The 19,497-nt window shown below is 42.5% G+C and overlaps 1 protein-coding gene across 1 annotated transcript; it reads right to left on the reverse strand.

Moving 5' to 3' along the window:
• Positions 1-7,987: 7,987 nt before the first annotated feature.
• On the reverse strand, positions 7,988-15,346 carry FGF3 (fibroblast growth factor 3). Its single transcript, XM_082000393.1, has 3 exons — positions 15,063-15,346; positions 12,948-13,051; positions 7,988-9,659 (listed from the first exon to the last, which is right to left on the reverse strand). Exons 1-3 carry the CDS (start codon positions 15,319-15,321, stop codon positions 9,327-9,329), a joined length of 696 nt encoding a protein of 231 aa, XP_081856519.1. The 5' UTR covers positions 15,322-15,346; the 3' UTR covers positions 7,988-9,326.
• Between the last annotated feature and the right edge of the window lie 4,151 nt (positions 15,347-19,497).

Below are 19,497 nucleotides of genomic sequence, written 5' to 3' on the forward strand. Positions count from 1 at the left end.
TGCATTAGCATCAGGATGACTCTAAATTCTCTTCACTGTTCTTCAAATCCAGACATTTCAGACTGCAATAAAGATACTACAGCATTTAGGATTGTTACTGTAGGAAAGCATAGCATTTTCTTTAATGTGTAAAGTGAAGACCATGAGCTTGTTTTTGTGGTCAGAAAGGGGATGTACCCTGGATTTCAGAAAGGCTTCTCTCCTGCTATGCAATGGTGGCATCTAAACTATTGCAAAACTAAAATGGGACAGAGTTCTCTTTAACCATCTAAATTTGGAGGTGGCCCGAGAATGCTAACAAAGGAGGACAGTTACCATCAACTGTTTTTTAATTATAGATCTGCTTGTTCACCTTCTCAAATCTTTCAAACCTTCTGAAAGGAAACAGGAGACATTTGAACTTGAGTGCTGCTGCAAGCTTCAAAGGCACTATTTAAGATAGCTTAAAAAAAAATCAGCACAATACATTTTCTCCCTATGCAAAGCATTTTACCACTTAAAATCCAAGAAGGAAGAACTCAGATCTTTAATAGAAGGGGAAGCAGATGCATGAACTAAAGAAACTGTTACCTTATCCAAGCTATTTTGTTTTGTGATATTCTTTAGTTCTCACAGGGGCACAACTTTCCCAGATTCCCCGAGGGATTTATACATATTCTCGCTCTCTTTCTCCCTCTGCTTTGCTAATTCATCCCACTGAAATAAACCTTCCCAACATCACGGTTATGGGCAGTGCTCTCATCAGAGGAACAGTACACCCCAAACACAAAGCACCTTTCATTTACAAATAAATAAATATTTTATTCAAATGTGTCCCTGACCTGTTTACTGCACACATTTCCGAAAGGTTCAAAGTAGACCAAATTCTTGTTTAAGCTTTCACAATGTTGTAAGATCAGGTAGAAAATTGTTCAAGTCCACTGAGAGTAACAGATAAGTCCCACCATCTGTGGTGGGAACAGGACTGTGCTGGAGTCAAACCAAGAAATTATAGCTGAAAAGCTGAACTTTATGTAAGAATTGGTTCAAATCACTCCAACAGAGTGAATTTTTTGGTGTCTGTTCTGCCTGATATCTTCCCTGACGGTAGTAACAAGAATGAAATTTGGCCTCAAATTGGAGAAAAGTATGTCAAATTCAAGTAAAAATTTTTACACCTAGTTACTTAGGTCTCTGCTCTTATTCATGTAATATTTTTAGGTCTCTTTTTTATATTTTAGAAGCTGGTCACTTCTTTTTGCTGTCAATTCAATGGCCGCAATTCCTTCACTGTGTCAGTTTGTCTCTCAGGCTTGTGTCCATGACAGCATTTCCCATTACAGGTGCCGCCTTACCCTATACACCAGCAGGTGAAGAGTATGAAAAGCAACCACGAAGGAGGGAGCCTCCCTCACATTGCTTATCTCCACACTCTCAGATAAGCTTTTCTGCAGACAAGTCAAGGAACTCTACTATTTGGAAAAATGGCTAGCAAAAGCTAGGAATCCAGGATCAGTTTTTAAAATACCATTACCGTGACAAAGAAAATAATTCTTCAGTCCCCAAAGACTTGTACAGCTGTGGTGATATGCCGAGGAGACCAGAAGCAACCAAAGGGTGATCAAAGACATCTCACTTCCACTTTATAAGCTCTAGAAGATACAATAATATCTGTCAGGATCTGATTCATCAGCAGATACTCTTTGCAGTCTCCTGGTTTTGACATGTTAGCTTCCCACCCCTGTGCCATACTGCTCCACAGAGCATCAGAGAATCATAGAATAGTTCGGGTTGGAAGGGACCTCCAAAGGTCATCTAGTACAATCCCTCTGCAATGAGCAGGGACATCTTCAACTAAATCAGGTTGCTCAGAGCCCTGTCCAACCTGACCTTGAATGTCAGGACATCTACCACCTCTCTGGGCAACCTGTGCCAGTGGTTCACCACCCTCATCTTAAAAAATTTCTTCCTTATCTTTAGTCTGAAAAAGGGGGTTAGCAAGACTCTCCGTGACCGTAGCCGTATTCCATGTTGTGACCCAGATGGGTCATGAGTATTTGCATCCTAGAGTCAGGAAAACAAAATGAAATATGGAGATAGACCCCATTTTACCACATCAGCATGCAGAGCTGGGGCAAAGCCTAGGCTGCTCATCCATGTCCTGTGCTTGGGCCACTGTGGCAAAGCTTGAAGCCCAAACTCCAACAACACTCTCTTGCCTGTAAAGTCTGAAGGGCTTACCTTTATCTCATTTGTAAATCGTATCTGATATAGCTTACACAATGTAAATGCTAAATGACTGATATAATGAAGAATATTCTAACAAGATGAGTTTGAATTAGTGGGAGTTAATGCATATCAACCCACCATATGTTGTTTCACTTGTTTGCTTCTTTGTTGGTGTATTTTAATGGTAAAAGATACTTCTTTTATGACCAGAAGATGCTATATTTATTATCAATAAAAATCATTCGCACTCCAAAAGGAGAAAAAGAAGACCTATCAGTAAAGTCCTTCTGTGCACCGATTATTGTTTTGATAAGACAGATCACAGCAGTTCCTATCAAGATCTTTTTGGCAGAGTGGTATGCTGATCTCCTTGCAAACATTCAGTTCTTAGAAAACCATTCTGCACATAAACGATGCATAAATAGTTGTCCTAATTGAATGCCTCTTTTTACAAGGCCTTCAGCACACTGATAATTGAAATTGAAACATTTCAGTTCCAAGAGTATAAAAATATGTAGAATCTTGTTTGCTTTGAGCTCAAAGATGTAATTGTATTTGCTGTATGTATATGACACACAGTAATTTCATGATGACTAAACTTAGAAAGGTTTGGCTTCATTTGTCTTAATACGTTTTGAGAGACGTACGTTGTAAACCACTCCCTTTTAGTACTCTGCCTGAGTTTTGAAGCCAGAAAAAAGGATTCCTAACTTTTAATCAATTGATTATATATTTTGCTGAGGAAAATTACATGTACATATAAATATGAAGAATCTTACGCTTTATATCAAATACAAATAAGCATTAAGATTCAAAATTCTCGTTGTCATCATTAACAGCTTTATTTTCTGAGGTTATTGTTTAGGTCTGAGAGGGAGATTCTGGATGTCAATGCACAGTGGTGACAGGGTGCTCAAGGGAAAGCTTTTTGCTGTAACTCAAAGAGGGTTTTCAATGGCATTGTTTTGTGATGTTTCATACTGCCCTGCCTGGCTACAACTTTAAATATATTTATTTTTCTGCTCCTCTGAGCTCATATTTACCGATGAAGCTGTGAATCGAATAGTTGATGATGAATATCAGTGTGTTACAACAGCTGTGCTGTCTAGATTTTTTTCACGTGGAACTTGTTCTAGACGGGACTAAATCTTCTAAAAGCTGGGGGAGCAGCCACATCCTTGAATCAGACAATTATAAGAAACAGGTAAGCCTTGTCAACCAAATAGTTGAACTAATACCAGCCCCATTCCAAAACCAGGTCCCTGCAACCACCCAAACCAAAGACACGTATGGTCAAAAGGTTTTCAAAACTGTTTTGCAGTGGGTTGTACATCTGTGAAGAAAAGCAGAGAAGAAAGAGGAAACATCAGGAAGTAAAGAAGGAAATCCAAGAGCTCACAAAAGGACTCGAAACAGAGAGGGTTTGGGGCTAGGTACTGACTTTAAGAAGTATGAACAAAAAAATCCCTCCAGCATTATTTCATGCTTGTGGTGACTGAGGAAAACTGATTTTATACATTCTTTGTAATTAAATAAGATTACCTTGAGAAACGTCATCAGTCTCCCTTCTAAACGCTGAGGGTATGAGTGCAAAGCAGTTTCCAAACACAGTGGAATGCGCTGCTATTCTTGCTGAAGCAAATGGGTAGCAGTAGCAGGGCTCGTAGAAGTGAATATCAGACCTAGCAAGTGGTGAAACAGAGTCAGAAATATCATAAAATTACTAAAACAACATCTCAGATGGCAGAGTAATAACCCTCAAAGAGAGGGAAAATCCATGCTGAGAAAGTGAAGAAAAAATGTGCGAGTAAATTGGAAAACATTTAATGTTTTGTAACTTAGACTCTTGCTTTTTATGAACAGACAACAGACAACCACAGAAGTACTAACATAATCACCAAAGACCAGAATATTTTACATGAAGTTTTGAACAGCTTGGAATATAAAAGTTATGATGGGCTAAAGCAAGGAATTTAAAAAATCTGCTTCAGATATAAATCAAGAAGCCATGGATCAGGCTGCTTGCCTTCTGTCTGGGAAAAGGTGAATGAAAACTGTTTGCCAAAATCCCTTGATGCACTGTTCTCTGCCTCATGACCATGAAAGAAAATGACATTCAAGCCCAGTTCAAATAATGTATGAGTGACTGGGGAAGTAACAGAATATTTGTATAATTTGTACAATTTCTACAGAAATATATTTATTAAACAAAAGTGCAAAACTGGAAGGAAATGGTTCTATACAGTGCTAGAAATGGCACAAACAGAGAGACTTTTATGATGGGGAGGAGGTGAAGGAGATGAAGAGAATGTACCTTGTGGAATTCAGGAAAGAGCTGGTGAAGGACAGCAAGCTGAAAAGGTAGCTTTTAGAAGTACACACACCAGCTGCTCAATTTTTGTTTGTTTCTGGCAACTTAACGACTATACTGAACGTGCAACAAGTGATTTTAAGGGAAAGGATAGATAGTTAGTACACCAAACTGTTAAAATGGAGAGAGAATCTCAGAGAATAACTGATCCAAAACTGAACAGCATGCTTAGTTTCAGATGAAGTTTGTGAATGCAGAGAAATCTGAGAGGTTGGGATAGGGAACTGGACTCTGAAATGCACAGAATATCCAAAGATGAGGGCAAACTAATAAGGAGTTTGAATTCAATACAACTGAAAATTGAATCACTGAATCACAGAAAGGTTGGATGGGACCTCTGGAGGGCATCTGGTCCAAAGCCTCTCCTCAAGCAGGGCCACCTAGAGCAGGTTGCCTGGGAATAGGCAATTAATATGTGGTGGCCATGGCTCACCTGGATCCAGGATGAGAACAGCAATAGTTGTGTGCTCTGGTAACAGACTTGCCACCCAGGATGGAGAGGATTGAAGTAATGATCTCAAGATCTGGTTTCTGCCCCAAAATAGTTACAGGGTATGAATGAATGGATCTCATACAGGGTGCATCTACGCTGGTGTTTGGTTCAAAACAGAAGCATGCTTTTGAGCAAGCTCTCCTGCTACTTGGAGTTATGTCAATATTTGCTGAGCGTGTGAAGTGGATTCCTTCTTAGTGACACTCAACCCAAAGACCCTCTCAGAGCACTCCACCTGCCAAAGGGCTTTCAGTCCATAGGGGCAGGCTGGAAGCTATCCAAAATCATCCTCCCATACACTCCCAAAATATGTGTAGTGGGGACATTGGGTACTTGACACAAAAGGTTTTGCACTGCAGATCTGTTGCTGTGGGTCTGCGCTACATGCTAATGCAGATGTAACCACAGAATGCTGCAGGTGGCCCTGAAATGGACTCAGAACCACAAAACAATTGAAAATTGACCTGATGGATAACCAAAAGGCTACAGCAGATGAGTTCTTTACCAGGTCTGGCTTCCTTGAATGACTCTTTCTATGATCTCTGTTTTGTAATGAATTTAAGGATGCCAGTGAACTCCTGCAGCATGTGAAGTCTGCAGAAACTCTACAATCCAAAATGGATAAAGTTTACATCCTCCTCAAAAAAAAAAAAAAAAAAAAAAAAAATTTGAAAATAGCCGATACAATGGAAAGGTATGAAGTCACTCAAGAAACTTTTTTAAAAGAGGAGACACGTCTTGACTTTAAAATCCTAAGGAGAAAGTAACAATAACTCAAATCTACTGCCTCTTGTAAGGTACCCTGTAAGGTTCTGGTCCAAATAACTAAAATGGTATATAGGAGACAACTGTGAATAGGATTTCAGCCTGTCAGTATCTGGGAACTTTGGAATTCAAGGTTGCTAAAAGAATATTAAGTAATGAATGTCTGTAATGAAAAGTATTTCAACAAGAACATTAATACTTCGTAAAAGGTAAAAAAAAAGACAAATCCCAAAGCCATCTCCTTTGAATAGCTGCAAGGAGATTGAGCAAAGAAAAATGCTAAGAATGTCAGTAAAATTGTTCTAGGTTGATGTGAAAATCATCACTTACCTATAGTAGTTAAAATGCCATTGCGTCCAAACAGTTAATTATTTTTTCTTTTGTTTTCCCCCTCCTTTTTTTTCAGTGTCAGTATTTTAGACTTTGTTGGGATGAAAACTGAAACAAGGATATAGTTCATGTGTTAAACTAAACTTCATTGCAATTTCATATGGGAAAGTAATTAAAACAATACTACAACAAGCATGCAATACAGCTTAAAACAAAGACAGGAATAAGCAGGTATTTTGTAATTAATGATATTTCTATATCACCTATAGTAATTACCTTCTGTTGCATTATGACTGGTAGTTTGACCACCTGTAAAAGAGAAGTAGAAGGAGAAAAAAACGAGAGGAAAATTTGATAAAAACAGAGGGAGAAAAGCAGGGGATACAGTCAGCACAAATACTTACCCTTGAGAAAAGCTAAGAGTACAGACCAACTGTTTTATAGGAAACGGACTTGGAGTTGGCGTGAAGATGCATTTTTGTGTCATGGGAAACAGGATTTTGTCCACTTTCTTTAGACAATCAGAATTGTATCAAAATACCTGATGCAGTCATTAGTCATTAGCTTTACAACAATTTTTAGGGGAGAGAAAGCTGAAAATGGATCTTGTTTTTCTTACAAGTTGAGGTGAAGTAGATCTGAAAGTGGGCAAAATAAAAATGGTCCACAAATTAGACATGGGGAAAAACATCTCTCTTAATCTTCAGCTGTAGGTGATCTTTCCCTGCCAGTTGGTTTTACTGACACTTTCCTTCCCTTGCATTTTGTTCTTGAAGCTTGAGAGCCGTGACGACTCTCTACATCCCTCTCTTTCCTGCCCAGTCAAATGGTTCAGCCCCCATCAGTAGCCTGAAGGGAAATATAGAGCTGAGATAGGGTAGCTGGCATAGTCAACACTGTGTCCCCAAAACACCCCTGATGCCTAGGATGCAAAACTTAATTTTCTTCACTGATACAGCCAACTTTCAAAAGACACTTTGAATTCTGCAGTAATTTGAACCTTGTGTGGTTCACAGGAGAGTAAACAAACCAGAAAATCTGAATTCATCTGCTTCTTTTTCAGTCTCTATGTTTCTTCTTTGCACAGCTTTTTCAGTGGCTCCAGACATGATACTGCCTGATTACTTCTGTGAAGATCCCATCACTATTTTCAGTTATTTTGCAAAAGCAAGAAAATTTGGGAAGATGGTTCACGTTTTCTGTACCCTTTTTTAAACCTAGGTCTATCCTGTGTGCACCACATTGCATTATTATGTACAACATTTAAGTGTCTTTTTTCATTATTTCAGTATAAAGGAAAGCAGAGATCAAAGAATTTTGACTTTCTTATTCGAACACAGTTTCCTTCTTTGTTAGAATATTACAGAAAAGATACAAAGGTGGAAGGAATGGAGCATACTTTCTGGTATAAATACAGCTTTCTGATTTTACCTTTATAGGGATGTAAGCAGTGTTAAACCTATAACTCGTAGGCTTAGTAAACTCCTTCTGTGGACTCATTTTACTTCTCTCTCTCACAGAATTCACTCCTCAGTAATGGAAGATTTTCATTACCTAGTTTTAAATGAACATACTGGTATTCAATAGGTAGCCCACAAGAAGACCTTTGTGTCTTTATGACCAGGAATGGGATTTGTACCTGTCTGCTTCTATATAATGTCATATTTGACTTACAGATCTTTCGTTAAATTCAGATTCACAGAATCACAGAATCATTAAGGTTGGAAAGGACCTTCAAGATCATCAAGTTCAACCGTTAACCCAGATTAAATGTTTATTTCAGTGCAGTCTTTCTTTTCTGCAGCCGTACTGTATCAGGGCCTAATTCTAGGAAATTAAGAGTACAAGGCCAAATCTCATTGAAATTACTGTTGTTTGTGCTTGTCAAGCACATCTAAATCTTTGTACTACTCTATCATCTCCTGGCTGTGAAGCGAAGTTTTTAAAGCTTAACACCTTTCTCAAAATTAAACTTGTGACATGGATTCCCCTCAATTTTGTAAAAGTTAACTTCCAGAATCAGAAGGGAAAAATTTATAGAAACACATTTTTATGCGTATTGAACCGGAATTCAAGATTGTTAACCCCCACCTGGATTTGGAGCTTTCAGTTTAGGACTACCTTGTGAAAATAACAAGCATTTAAAAAAAAAAGAAAATCAGAACATAACAGACAGCTTAAATGAATGAGTCACTACAGTTTTTGTATGCCAAATGCAGCTGTTAATTCTCCCTGCCCCCAATACTTAAAACATTTTTAATCTAGAACTAGGACTTTCTGTAGAAAACTTAGTTAAACAAAGGTACCGGATAAAGATTTTCATGCCCAGTGCTGAATTTTCCTATATCGCAAGTTCAGTCCACGCCACAAATGGCTTTCACATCATATTTGGATCCTATTTTAGGAGAGGATTCATCAGTTGGTAAACAGGTATATATTGCTAAAGCTTGGCCAATGCAAATGCCACTTTGTCAACATTCATTTATTTGAATGACAAGGTCAGGTGTCTTGGGTTTTTAATTAAATAAATTCAAAAGTACTTTAGTAATGTGTAGGTTATTGAAATGTTTGAAGAAGCTTACAATTTTACTTTTCTTGGACAGTCATGGAAAACGTATAATTGATACTGACTGATCATAAAATAAAAATAAATATATGTAAGTTGAAAAATAAACCAGTTTTCTAACTCCTGTATTCCATAAACATAGGAATGTAGCCTTTTATGAGGAATTGCCAAAAGAGCCATGAAAGTGCTATGCTTCCTCTGTGGACACAAAATTGGTAAGTGTAAAATGTTCATATGATCTGGGAAAACAGGGTCACTGAGATAATACCCTATGGTAAGTTAGAATGAAAATACTAATAATGAATTTTTTTTTTTTTTTTTTTTTTTTTAGAAAATACAATGTGAAAGTCATTGACAAAATTATTACATCCAACTAATTTACATTTGAATATGCCTTAGTTTATCTCACATTTCTTTTACCACAGACAATAATTCTACAACAGCTAAAAGTAAGTGATGTGGCTTTCAGTTAAACAGTGTCTAAAAAATGACCATGTTAATGCCTGTCATACAATCACAGCTGTTAGTTTTTTTAGTAGTATTTTGAAGACTCTCAGTCACTTCCAGCCCCCATACAAGCTCCCCCACCCACATCAGCGTCCTCTCCTTCTTCGCTGATTCTTGCTTGGGGTCTTCAGGAGACTCTCTCGATATTTCACGTTTGTGTGGAAGAGTCGGACCATTTCATGGTCTTTGTTATCCAATACTCTGGGCAGAAAGAGAGACGATTTCTGTGTTCGGCGAGTTTTAAAGCCCCTTCTGGGTCGTCCTTTCCCATTGATTGACACATACCAGAGTCTCTCTGCACTGGCTTTGCGCTTGGTGCCGGCTCTGTTAGGTACAGTCCGGTAGAGACGGGATGCGTAGGTGTTATAACCCAATTCATGGATCCTCTCCACAAACTCACACTCTGCATTATAATTTTCCTGTAAAGCAAACATGACAAAGTTTAAAAAAGACTATACGGGCAATAGCTCTCTTCTACCTCAATAAGATTGGATGAGTCTTAAGCAAGACTCTACTCAGTTTTAGGATAAGGACAGCAACATGTTTGGTAAGAAAAACTTAGACTGGTGCTACAAAAGGCAAGCAGAAGGGAAGTGCTGAGCCTGAACTGCTGTGCAACAAGGTGCTGTCAGCAGTGTGAGCATAGTCCATGGGTCAGAGACAGAAAGGGGCCAAAAAAAAATTTGAAAACAAAAACTGGCATGTGAATAGGAATGAATAGCTCTGCTGATTGTTCAGCTGTAAATTTAATTTTTTGTGCTTACGGATCTAAATATGCCTGTGAACTGGACAGATGATTTAATTGCTGCCTATCAACCTTTGACATATACTGAAAAGGTAAAATACTACAGTTTAATATAAAATGTGGTTCTTTAATTTGTATATTAGTTAGATACACCTACAGTCTACTACATTCAGTTTGTTACAGATATTTGAGCAGTAAACAACACCTTTATGAAACTTCTTTCTTTGCTTCGGCATAACAAAATGGAAGTACACCCTGCCCACCAGTGTGTTCCCCCAAAATGCTAGGCTGCTCCTTTATCACAAACTGTAAGGGAAAATATGCACCCATCCTGGGTGCTCACATTTTATGTGATCCATCAAAATTGGCCCCTTTTCATCTGGTCCTCAACGGAGAGAAAACAGTGTGCAAAAGCCTGGCAAGAGGACCTCCTTCCTCCTCCCGGGGAGCATTGGAAACAGCACAAATAAAGGACCTCCCACACTGTGCATCTTTTCTTAACTACAAAATCATCTTTGCTGTACCTGTGTGGTTAAGACTTCAGTATCTAACGTGTGTAAAGCACAGAGGCAGGGGGGAACTGCTACCATGGTCTTTACAGAGTATTTTTTATTTAGCATTGCCCCCATGGAGGACATGGAAAGGGCACAGGTAGCCAAGCTGGGGCCAGAAAAGCCATAGGCTCCATTAACAGCATGCCTTTAGCACTGTTCACTCACCAGAAATGCTGATAGGCATTTTACAAGATTTTAAAAGACTCCACATGTCTCAGCTTCACAGCTGTAAACGGAAGTGCCCTTCCTTGCAAGGACAAGGTTTTCATATGCTGTGGTGCTGGAGCCCACACAACTACCATATGTAGGTAGATTTGTCCTGCTGTCTGCCTCAGTTTTGGTTGTAGAGGGTTTATCACAGAGCATAAACCTAGAGGATTATCATGCTAAGGAGACAAAGGAATTCTGCAGAATCAACAAACTATTAACATGGGAAAACTGGTGAATCAACGGATAACAGAGTTATTCCAATAATATTTCATAAAATGCTTGCTGTATAATTACCCTCAAGAAGTCAGTCTTATTTGAAATAGGGGTCTTTTACAGGTTCCTGGCACAGTAACATCTGTTAAGTCATTGGTCAGTTTTTCCTAAGCAAGGAAAACTGGGAAGTTTCTCCTGAGCTGAGCCCTCATCCTTTGCTGCTTCTGTTAAAAAAGGTGGAGTGGAATAGCTTTTCCTGGATTGTCCCTCCAGCCCTGAAATACAAGTCTGAAACAGTTTCTCTCAAAGCTGAGCTGGAACAGCAAAAATTATCTTTTCTTGTTGTACAGAAACCGTTCATGGCTGATATTCCTTGGCACGTGACAGCTGAACAAACTTCAGGGTGGCCTGATGCTCCTTACACTAGAAAGGGAAGTCCAGGATAAAAGGACTGCCTGGGCTATCCTACTGTAGGTTTTCCTTCAATCCAAGAGAGGAGCTTTTAGCTCAGAATTTGTTTAGTTTTATTTTAATTCAGTTTAATTAATCTGGAGGGAAAACATACCTATTTTGAACAAGAGAGAAAGGTGAGAAAGAACTTGAAAATGCATCCTTCCCATTAATTTCTTTGGGGCAGACAGGGGCTCTGAGCTGATGGAGGAGGTCCATTGAAAAAGATGCCCATTTTCATCAGAATGTTAACTGGAAGCATAGAAGTGGCCAGCCTTAGCTCTGGCATAGCAGAGGCAGTATGTCCTCATTCCTCTTCAGCTGCATTTTCCTTTGTCAAAATTGTGACCCGCTTCTCTGCACCAGCAAAAAACCATCATCTTTACACACAGGCCCTTCAATCAGTGTGCATCACATGAGACACATTATAGAAGCTGGGTCATAAACACTATCAGAACACTCTTGAAAAGGTGGAGTAAAATACATTAAACCAGGGAGGCAGCTGAGTTGATTGTGTTACCTAGGTTGCATTCACTTGGAAAAAGCTCACATTGCTTGATGATATATCATGCTGTTCAAATCAACAGAATTACATATAATGACTAGTTGGAGGAAGAAAATTTCACACAGCCATATTTTAACCTCTTCAAATCTGTTTCCATACCACAAGATTCCTGGAGAAACTGCAGAGTACAGCTGTTACACAGTAAGAGATCACAAGATTGCTAGGGATGTAATCAAAGACAATGGAAGAAATTCAAGTAGGTAGATAATGTGTATAGTATACACACTGACAAATACACTTTAGTATGTCCCTGAATGTGAAAAAGTCTAAGCCAAAGTATTTTATTCATTGAGGGGAAATATTCGCTGGGCTGAAAAGGCAAGACTCCTACTAATATCAGTAGATCCCAGATTTTACCTCAAAGATCAGGACAAAAAATGAGGTCAAAGGAGTAGAATAAGGTGTTTTTTTCACCTTTATCCTCTTGCACCTTCTCATACTTCCTTTCCTTGCTAAAGCCTTGTCTTTTAGTACCTGTAAGCTCTTTCACTGCCCAACCACATGCTCTGTGCAAAGAAACTCCTGTCAGTAGGCTGCCTTCCTGTAACAGATGCTCACTTGCTTCTGGATATTCTCTGATATGTATATGTCTCTGCTGGTGTCCAAGATCCACACCAAACATAAATATGGATAATTTTGAATAGAGATGGACATTCTGCACTGCAAAGGCTGGCTCCTGAGGTCTTTATCAGTGCACCAAGTGGCCTGGAACTTTGGCCATGTGAAATACCTTTGCCAAATACATTCTTCTGCTTTTGGCTGTACATACAGTAAGAAAATAAGAACACAGCTTCTTCCTACTTTCAGAAATCTACTGATTGGTTGCCTGTAACAATTCTAGGCAGAAATCTGTTACAACATTACTTTTTTCCCTCCATAAATGTTTATTTATAAGAAATCAGTGCTCCCCACTGGGCCTGTTCTCCCCATAGGAAAGGACAGGCATATGCCAGTCTTAAGTAAAACTTACTGATGCATAAAGTCTGCCCCTTTTGTTCATGGCCAGGTATCTGCCAGAGAACAAGCCCTTGATGGCAACGATTCCAACATCAACGGCAGTTATTTCAAGAATACCTAGAAACAGAAACAATTATGAGATATGTTGTTGCTCCCCATCACCTGGAATTTTTTGAGATATATTTGGATGACTGCTTACCTGCAGAGTAAGATTTCACAGCTATCACTAACTCACATCAAAAACATAGTGCAATCACATGAATAAAACAAGACTATTATTCAAAACAACATAAGCCAACGACGATATGGGAATTGTTTGAGACAAGCTTGACAATAAATCCCTGGATGTCTGATTGAGACTGAATTCTTTCAAAAATGAAAAAGATCTGACACTGAACTAGAGGGTCACTTAATCCTGTATGTATATAAAAAAGTTTAAATCCTCTTTAATGCTTAGGAACATAAGAGCCCTTGACTTATTGAAACCAGTCACAAAGCGGTCCAATTCAGGACAAAATCGTTGCTGAGGTCTCCAGAGGGTAAAACAGAGTGAGATGGCCACATTTTAGACCCATGTATATAATCATGAAAGGAACTTGTCATTTAAGAGGTCAATGTAACCCTTCAGACAAGGACAAAATTCGAGGGCACGTCCGAGACATATTAAAAGGGAGGAGATTTTCAGGCCATCAAAGATGGGGTCTCAAACACAAGAAGAGTGCCACATGCCACAATACCTGCCGAAGTGTTTATGTCCAACCAAAGGTGCCATGACGCTGATGGAGGCACAAATGGCTCGGGAGCTATTATGTTGTATGCACAGGGCTCTCTAGCTGGCTCGCACAAACTCTGTTCTCAGCTATCCAGCTGGCTTGCTACTTTCTATGAGTGTTTGGAGGCAAGAGGTGACCCTTGCACCCAAACCCATTGCTGCCTTTTGGCAATGGTAAAGCAGAGCCAGGGGCCTGTCCCCTTTGCAGAGCTAGGTTGCTGGCCTGACCGTGTCTGAGAGAGTTGGGGTGGTTTTGGTACAGCTGTTTTGAATCAGGCGTCGGTTCACTGTTGAAGGATGCCTCCTCCAGGCTTTAATAGCCAGGGGGTGTTCCTCTAGGAAATAGTGGTTTTCCTTCATGGACTTCAGAAAGATCCTTGAGGTCTCCCTATCTCTATGTGCCATCACCAGCCGGGGCTGATGCTTCCAGGGGTGGCGGGGCCTGGGCGAAGGCCGGGCTGTGCCCGCGGCTGGAGCCGGTCTGGGTGCGGGGGCGCCCGGGGCTCCCCCGCCGCTAAGCCCCGCTCTCCTCCCTTCTGCCGCCCTCGCACAAACCCCCTCACTCCCGACATATCCCGTTTCATCTTAATTACTGCCGATCCCCGGCACATGTCAAAGGGGACAGATGTGATTTAGTCCGTGGAAGCTCAAGACCCCCGCGGGAGACAAGCTGGGGCGGGACAAGGGAGGTGAGGGCAGCCTGCGGGCCGGTCGAGGAGGCCACCGGGACTCGGCCCCGGGGAAGTGTGAGGCCACCGGTTGCCCAGCGGTCCCGGGCTGGGGCAGGGATGGCGTGGGGAGCCCCCGGCGGAGCCAGGGCAAGGGACACGTCGGGCGGGGTGCGCAGGGCAGGTTCCCGGTCCCAGTCAGGGAAGGAGCTGGGGTTTCGGGGCGTCCCGCTCTGCCCCGCAGGGACTGAGCGCCTCCGCTGCCGTGCTCGGAAGTCCCTTGCCCGGGCCGGGGGCGGAGTGGGCTGCCCTGTGGGGCCCACTCGGGGACGGAGCAGGAGGGCGCGGGAAGAGCGCCGCGGGGTCCGGCGGAGACAGCGGGGCGGCTCGAGAAACACCGAAGCGAGGTCTCGCCAAGACGGACGAGGGGAAGGGACGAAAGCTCCGCAGCTGGGGGTCGCCGCCGAGGAGCCCCAGCCGCCGGGCAGCCGCTCCGGCCCCTGGGCAGCGCTGGGCAGAAGGAGAGGCGGGAGCAGCTTCGCCACCGCCCCGTCCGGCACCGGCCCAGCAGCCGCCGTCGCCTGCCCGTGGGCGCTGGAGCAGGACGCAATTGGTCCGAGCCAGAGCCCCCTCCCCACACACCCTGGCCCGGGGGAAGCGAGATGGCAACCGTGTGGCCGGTACTCACTGAAGACGCTGTTTTTCTCCAGGGTGCCATTTATCTTGCCGTTGGGGTGGATCTGGAGATGGTACTTGGTGGCACAGTAGAGTTTCCTGCGCCTGGGCGCTCCCCCGAGGTGCTCGTAGACGCCGCCGCGGCCCCCCGCATCCCGGCGCGGCCGGGGGTCGCTCGGGGGGGCTCCGGCGGCCTCGGGCACCCCCGCGGCCCGCCCTGGGGCCCACGGCTCCTGCAACAGACTCAGGAACAAAATCCAAATTATAACCATTGTGGCATGATGGCCGCAGCGCTTAATCTGCTGGGGAGACCGAGGCTTGGAGCGAATGACACCAGGGGTCCCATTAAAGCCGTCTTGCTAGCAGCCCTCCGAAGTTGCAGAGCACATACTGGTTCAAACCGTGAAGCATTGGCAAGTTTTTATCAGCCTCGATCTGGCCCTTTTATCTGTCTCAGATTTACTTAAATCAATAGACATCAGCAAAGGCCACCGAAGAGTCCCAGCTGTTTGTATTGGAGCTGCCGTGATCAGCCTTCTCCTTGGGTTTCCAGCTAGGCAGACGGCATGCAAGAGAGACAGAGAGGCAGAAGGAAGGAAAGGGGGGGGGGGAGAGAGAGAGAGAGACCCGTTGAATTTCGGCAAGAGACTGTGGGGAAAATAGTTGATCGACGGAGCATAGAAATAAAAGCAGCTTCCTGCAACAATAGCCTGATCTGCGACCAATTGATACAAAGCAGAGGAGGCAAAAGGTATCAGGCTCGTGTGAACTCCCAGAGCGCAGCGTGGATAAAATTACACAGCATCTCTCCCCGACACACCGCACACCCCCGCACCGGCAGCGGGGGGGGGGGCTGCCGCCCGCTTGCCCCGCGAAGAGCCGCGGTGCAGCCGCGGAGCCTCCGCCGGGCACCGCCACTCCCCGCTCAGCCCGGGGGCCGCCTGCGGCGGTTTGGGGGGCTTGTGGGGTTAGGAGGAGGGATGATGCTGGAAGCAAACATCTTCGGGAGGTGGCTTTGGAAAGTGCGGATGTTAACGCAGCAGTGTAAGAAAGGAGGTGCGGGTCCCGGCTTCTCTGGGGGGCTGGAAGGGGACAAGCACGTTTCCGTGGCTTTCACTCAGGGGCCGGAGTTTCTTCACCATCGTCGTCCCCCCCCCGCCCCGTTTTGTCCCTGGTGTCGAAAGCAAACTGTTATTCCTAAATCAATCAAGAGCACGCTTACAAATAATCCGCGTTATTTAGATATTTCGAGATTTAGTAATTTCTAAATTAATTTAGACAAAGTAGGGCCCAGCAAGCGTTATTACACACGTCCCTGAATGCATTTGCAAGGAGTTGGAGCTAATCCTTTTTCTTAACTCTCATCAGCTGTAGCAGATCTGCAGTCGCTACCATGTAGCTTCACACAACTGCCTACGCTTTCAAAATAAGCTGGAGCTACCTATAAATAAATATAAAAGAAGGCAAAAGGTTCAACAGCTCGCTGAATTACTCTGTCCCTGTGTGCTACTCAAAGGCAGCTCGTTAATTAGATTTGCATCTGAAACAGGCAGTAGGAGTTTTGGGGAAGTGTTTGAGAGATAATTAGTATTAATGTGCTCGAAGGGCACACAAATACACCTTTGAAGTGAGTCACGTCAGAATTCAAGCGTTTGACCTTGATCAATATAAATATTTCCCAAAATCGGTGAACAAGAAGAGGTCTATAAAATATTTTTAAAACACATTCTTATGTAGAGGAAGAGGATTTTCTTACACCTTAAAGAGATCTAAAAAAAAAAAAAAAAAAGGAAACTCTTAGTAGTGCGAAAATAAAGGAAAGGAGACGACCTTTTCCTAAAAGGAATGGCAGGAGGATGAAACGATCTGGAATGCTACTCCCTATTTTAAGCTGTGCTTAATATTTAGGTTCTCCAAAGCTAAAAGGCTTTTCATTATGTAGTCGTCTGGAGTAAAAGGAAACACATAAAAAACCCACAAGCACCCCTCTCCGCCATTACCACCCCTTCCTCCCCCTTTTTTTCTCCACAAGTTAAGACCCAGCCTCACAAGGAGAGTTTGATCTGGGGATGATAAATGTTTGTACAATTAATTCTTTATTGCTGTTCTTCTGCAATGCCACTTCCAGGCAGTCATGTAGTTCCAGTGTATTTGCTAAAAGCAAACGACTGGAAATTAAAATTATTAAAGCACTGTATCCACGTAAAAATATGAAAACATAAGGACGCAGAACCCCAATCTTGCAGTATATGCGGGGCGAGGGGGAGCGGTGTCGTTGCTTGCGGGCCAAATCCTTCAGTCCCTCCTAAAACAAGAACCTCTCTGAAAAACCTTCCTCTCGGGGATGCACCGCAAATCGTGCCCTACGGACTCGTAACCTCCGAGGAGCTAAGAGACAAAAGTGGCAGCAGAAAAATAACTCCCGAAAGATGCTTTCACCGGCACGGCGCGAAGGCGATCTTTTTCGAGTAAATCTCAGGTCTCGTCTCTAGCCTAGTGCCTCGCCCGGTAGATGCGTCGCTGACATTTTACAGTTTTGGATTTGCAGCGCGTTTTTCATTACTGCTCTGAAAAAAAAAAAAAATTACAATCCCGCAAGATCCTCCTCCCGCCTCCTCCTCCCCGCCTCCCACCGCAATAATAAACCAAAAAGACTAGTGGGTGGAAGAGTAACACGTTAATGACTTTTGCTCAAATTGCTTCCATCTTGATCACATTTTCATAATTAGCACCATCATGTACAAATCTTTCCGCCCTGGGCATCTAACACAGACAGGCTTCCCAAGCGATGTGTATTCTACTTATTAGGGAGAGGAACACTTATAGGTCTATCATTAATGGTTCCCTTTCAAATGAAATGAATACGACCTCCACGGAAATATCAAAGGGCTGCAGCTACCTTGTCTCACTTGGTACAACACTGAATAGCGAGCAACCTTAAGTCGTTTTGCTCTAGTCAGACATCTATACAATAAGACATAAGCCCACTCTTGTATATTTTAAGTTGTCTGGTGACCATTTTTGAAAACAAAAAGGGTCCTTTTGATGTGGTCTAATTCTAACAGGGGGTGGGACGTCAGATGTGGTCTACCGATTCTTTCTGGAAATATTTTTAATTATGCCCCAAAGCTCCTTGTAGCCTCAAAGTAATAATCAGAGAGCAGTTTGAGTCTGTTACTTAATGTGGAGGGGAGAATAGGCTTTAGACCGTATGTAACTAAATTAGAATTACATCCTATAATGATCTATTAATTCGCTCAAAATGTGTGATTTTAAATGGAGCATGTTAGGTATCTATTATTTGTGCTTGATCTTGCCAACGGACTATGTCGACGCCTTCTTACAGTTAGCCATAAAACCAGCATTTCTCCTGGCAAGGCATTGGGTCAAAGCGAGTATTTGAGACCCATGTTTTTATCCGTACAGCATGCGCGCTGTAAGCGCACAAAGCATTTATGTTCTTAACTGATTACCCTCGGAGGAGGGCCACATATTCAGATACACACGTCGAAAATGTTTATGGCAAAGCAATGCATATTTCTATTCAAGCATTGCATAAATATAAACATGGGGGGGAAACCGCAAATTTTTGAAAGCCCCCCCCACCCTTAAAAGTCCTAGCTCACTTTAACCTGTAATCAACCTCACACGCACACATTTTGCAACGATTGCGCCGTAAGCACTGCTGTGAATCAGGGTCTGGTTTTCCTCCGCGGTCCAATGCCCCTCCAGCCGCCAGCGCTGATTTACAACCGGCCCGTTACTCTAACGAGAAGGAAGTTACAATTTGTAGAGCAATAAATACCGAGGTGGTGGGTGGAGCCCCCAGCAGGAAAAAAAAAAAAAAAAAAAAATCACCCTCCTCCACCAATTAAAAATCCATCCCAGCTCAAGTGTGGACCGTGGGAAGGTCTCAAAGGAAACAGAGTCTCGGTGATTATTAGGTGTTTGTTTGCGATGTGCTAATGTCATCTTCTGAACGTAACTTTCCTGACCACTGCGGTTTGCTCACACCTGCTGGTAGGGGGAAGAAGTTATAAAATTCGCTTGATTTTATTCAGCTATATTTTGTTTTGTTTGCGGTTTCCTAGTGGGGTTATTCTGCACCCCGTGAACAATATAATCTTGTTTAAATGACTTTCCAGACCACACAGCATCACATTCCCCTGTTCTATACGTGTAGGCAATACTGTTTATTGTATTGTACACTATTAAGTCCCAGAAAGCAGGATGAAGGGAGAGTGGAGGAGGAAAGCTCCGGGGAGTAAATTCATAGCTTCCAAAGTTCAGGTTGCTTTCTGAGGTGGAGAAAATAAGTTTTAGATCATTTCAAATGAAAATAGAAAGAATTCTCTAAAGGAAATGTTAAACACATAACAGGCATATCATCAGTTCTCCCTTTACCCACTCATATGAAATGTTTTTCATGTTTACAGTTAATTTTTATG

The sequence above is a fragment of the Phaethon aethereus genome (genome assembly GCF_964289735.1).
Source record: "Phaethon aethereus genome assembly, chromosome: 5".
Classification (NCBI taxonomy): domain Eukaryota; kingdom Metazoa; phylum Chordata; class Aves; order Phaethontiformes; family Phaethontidae; genus Phaethon; species Phaethon aethereus.

Excerpts from the sequence above, each read along its gene's own strand:
- FGF3 (XM_082000393.1), bottom strand. The coding sequence starts at position 15,321 with ATGGTTATAATTTGGATTTTGTTCCTGAGTCTGTTGCAGGAGCCGTGG. Across the intron at positions 13,052-15,062 it reads GGAGAAAAACAGCGTCTTCA|GTATTCTTGAAATAACTGCC; the intron begins GTGAGTACCGGC and ends TTCTGTTTCTAG. Across the intron at positions 9,660-12,947 it reads GGGGCAGACTTTATGCATCA|GAAAATTATAATGCAGAGTG; the intron begins GTAAGTTTTACT and ends TTTGCTTTACAG.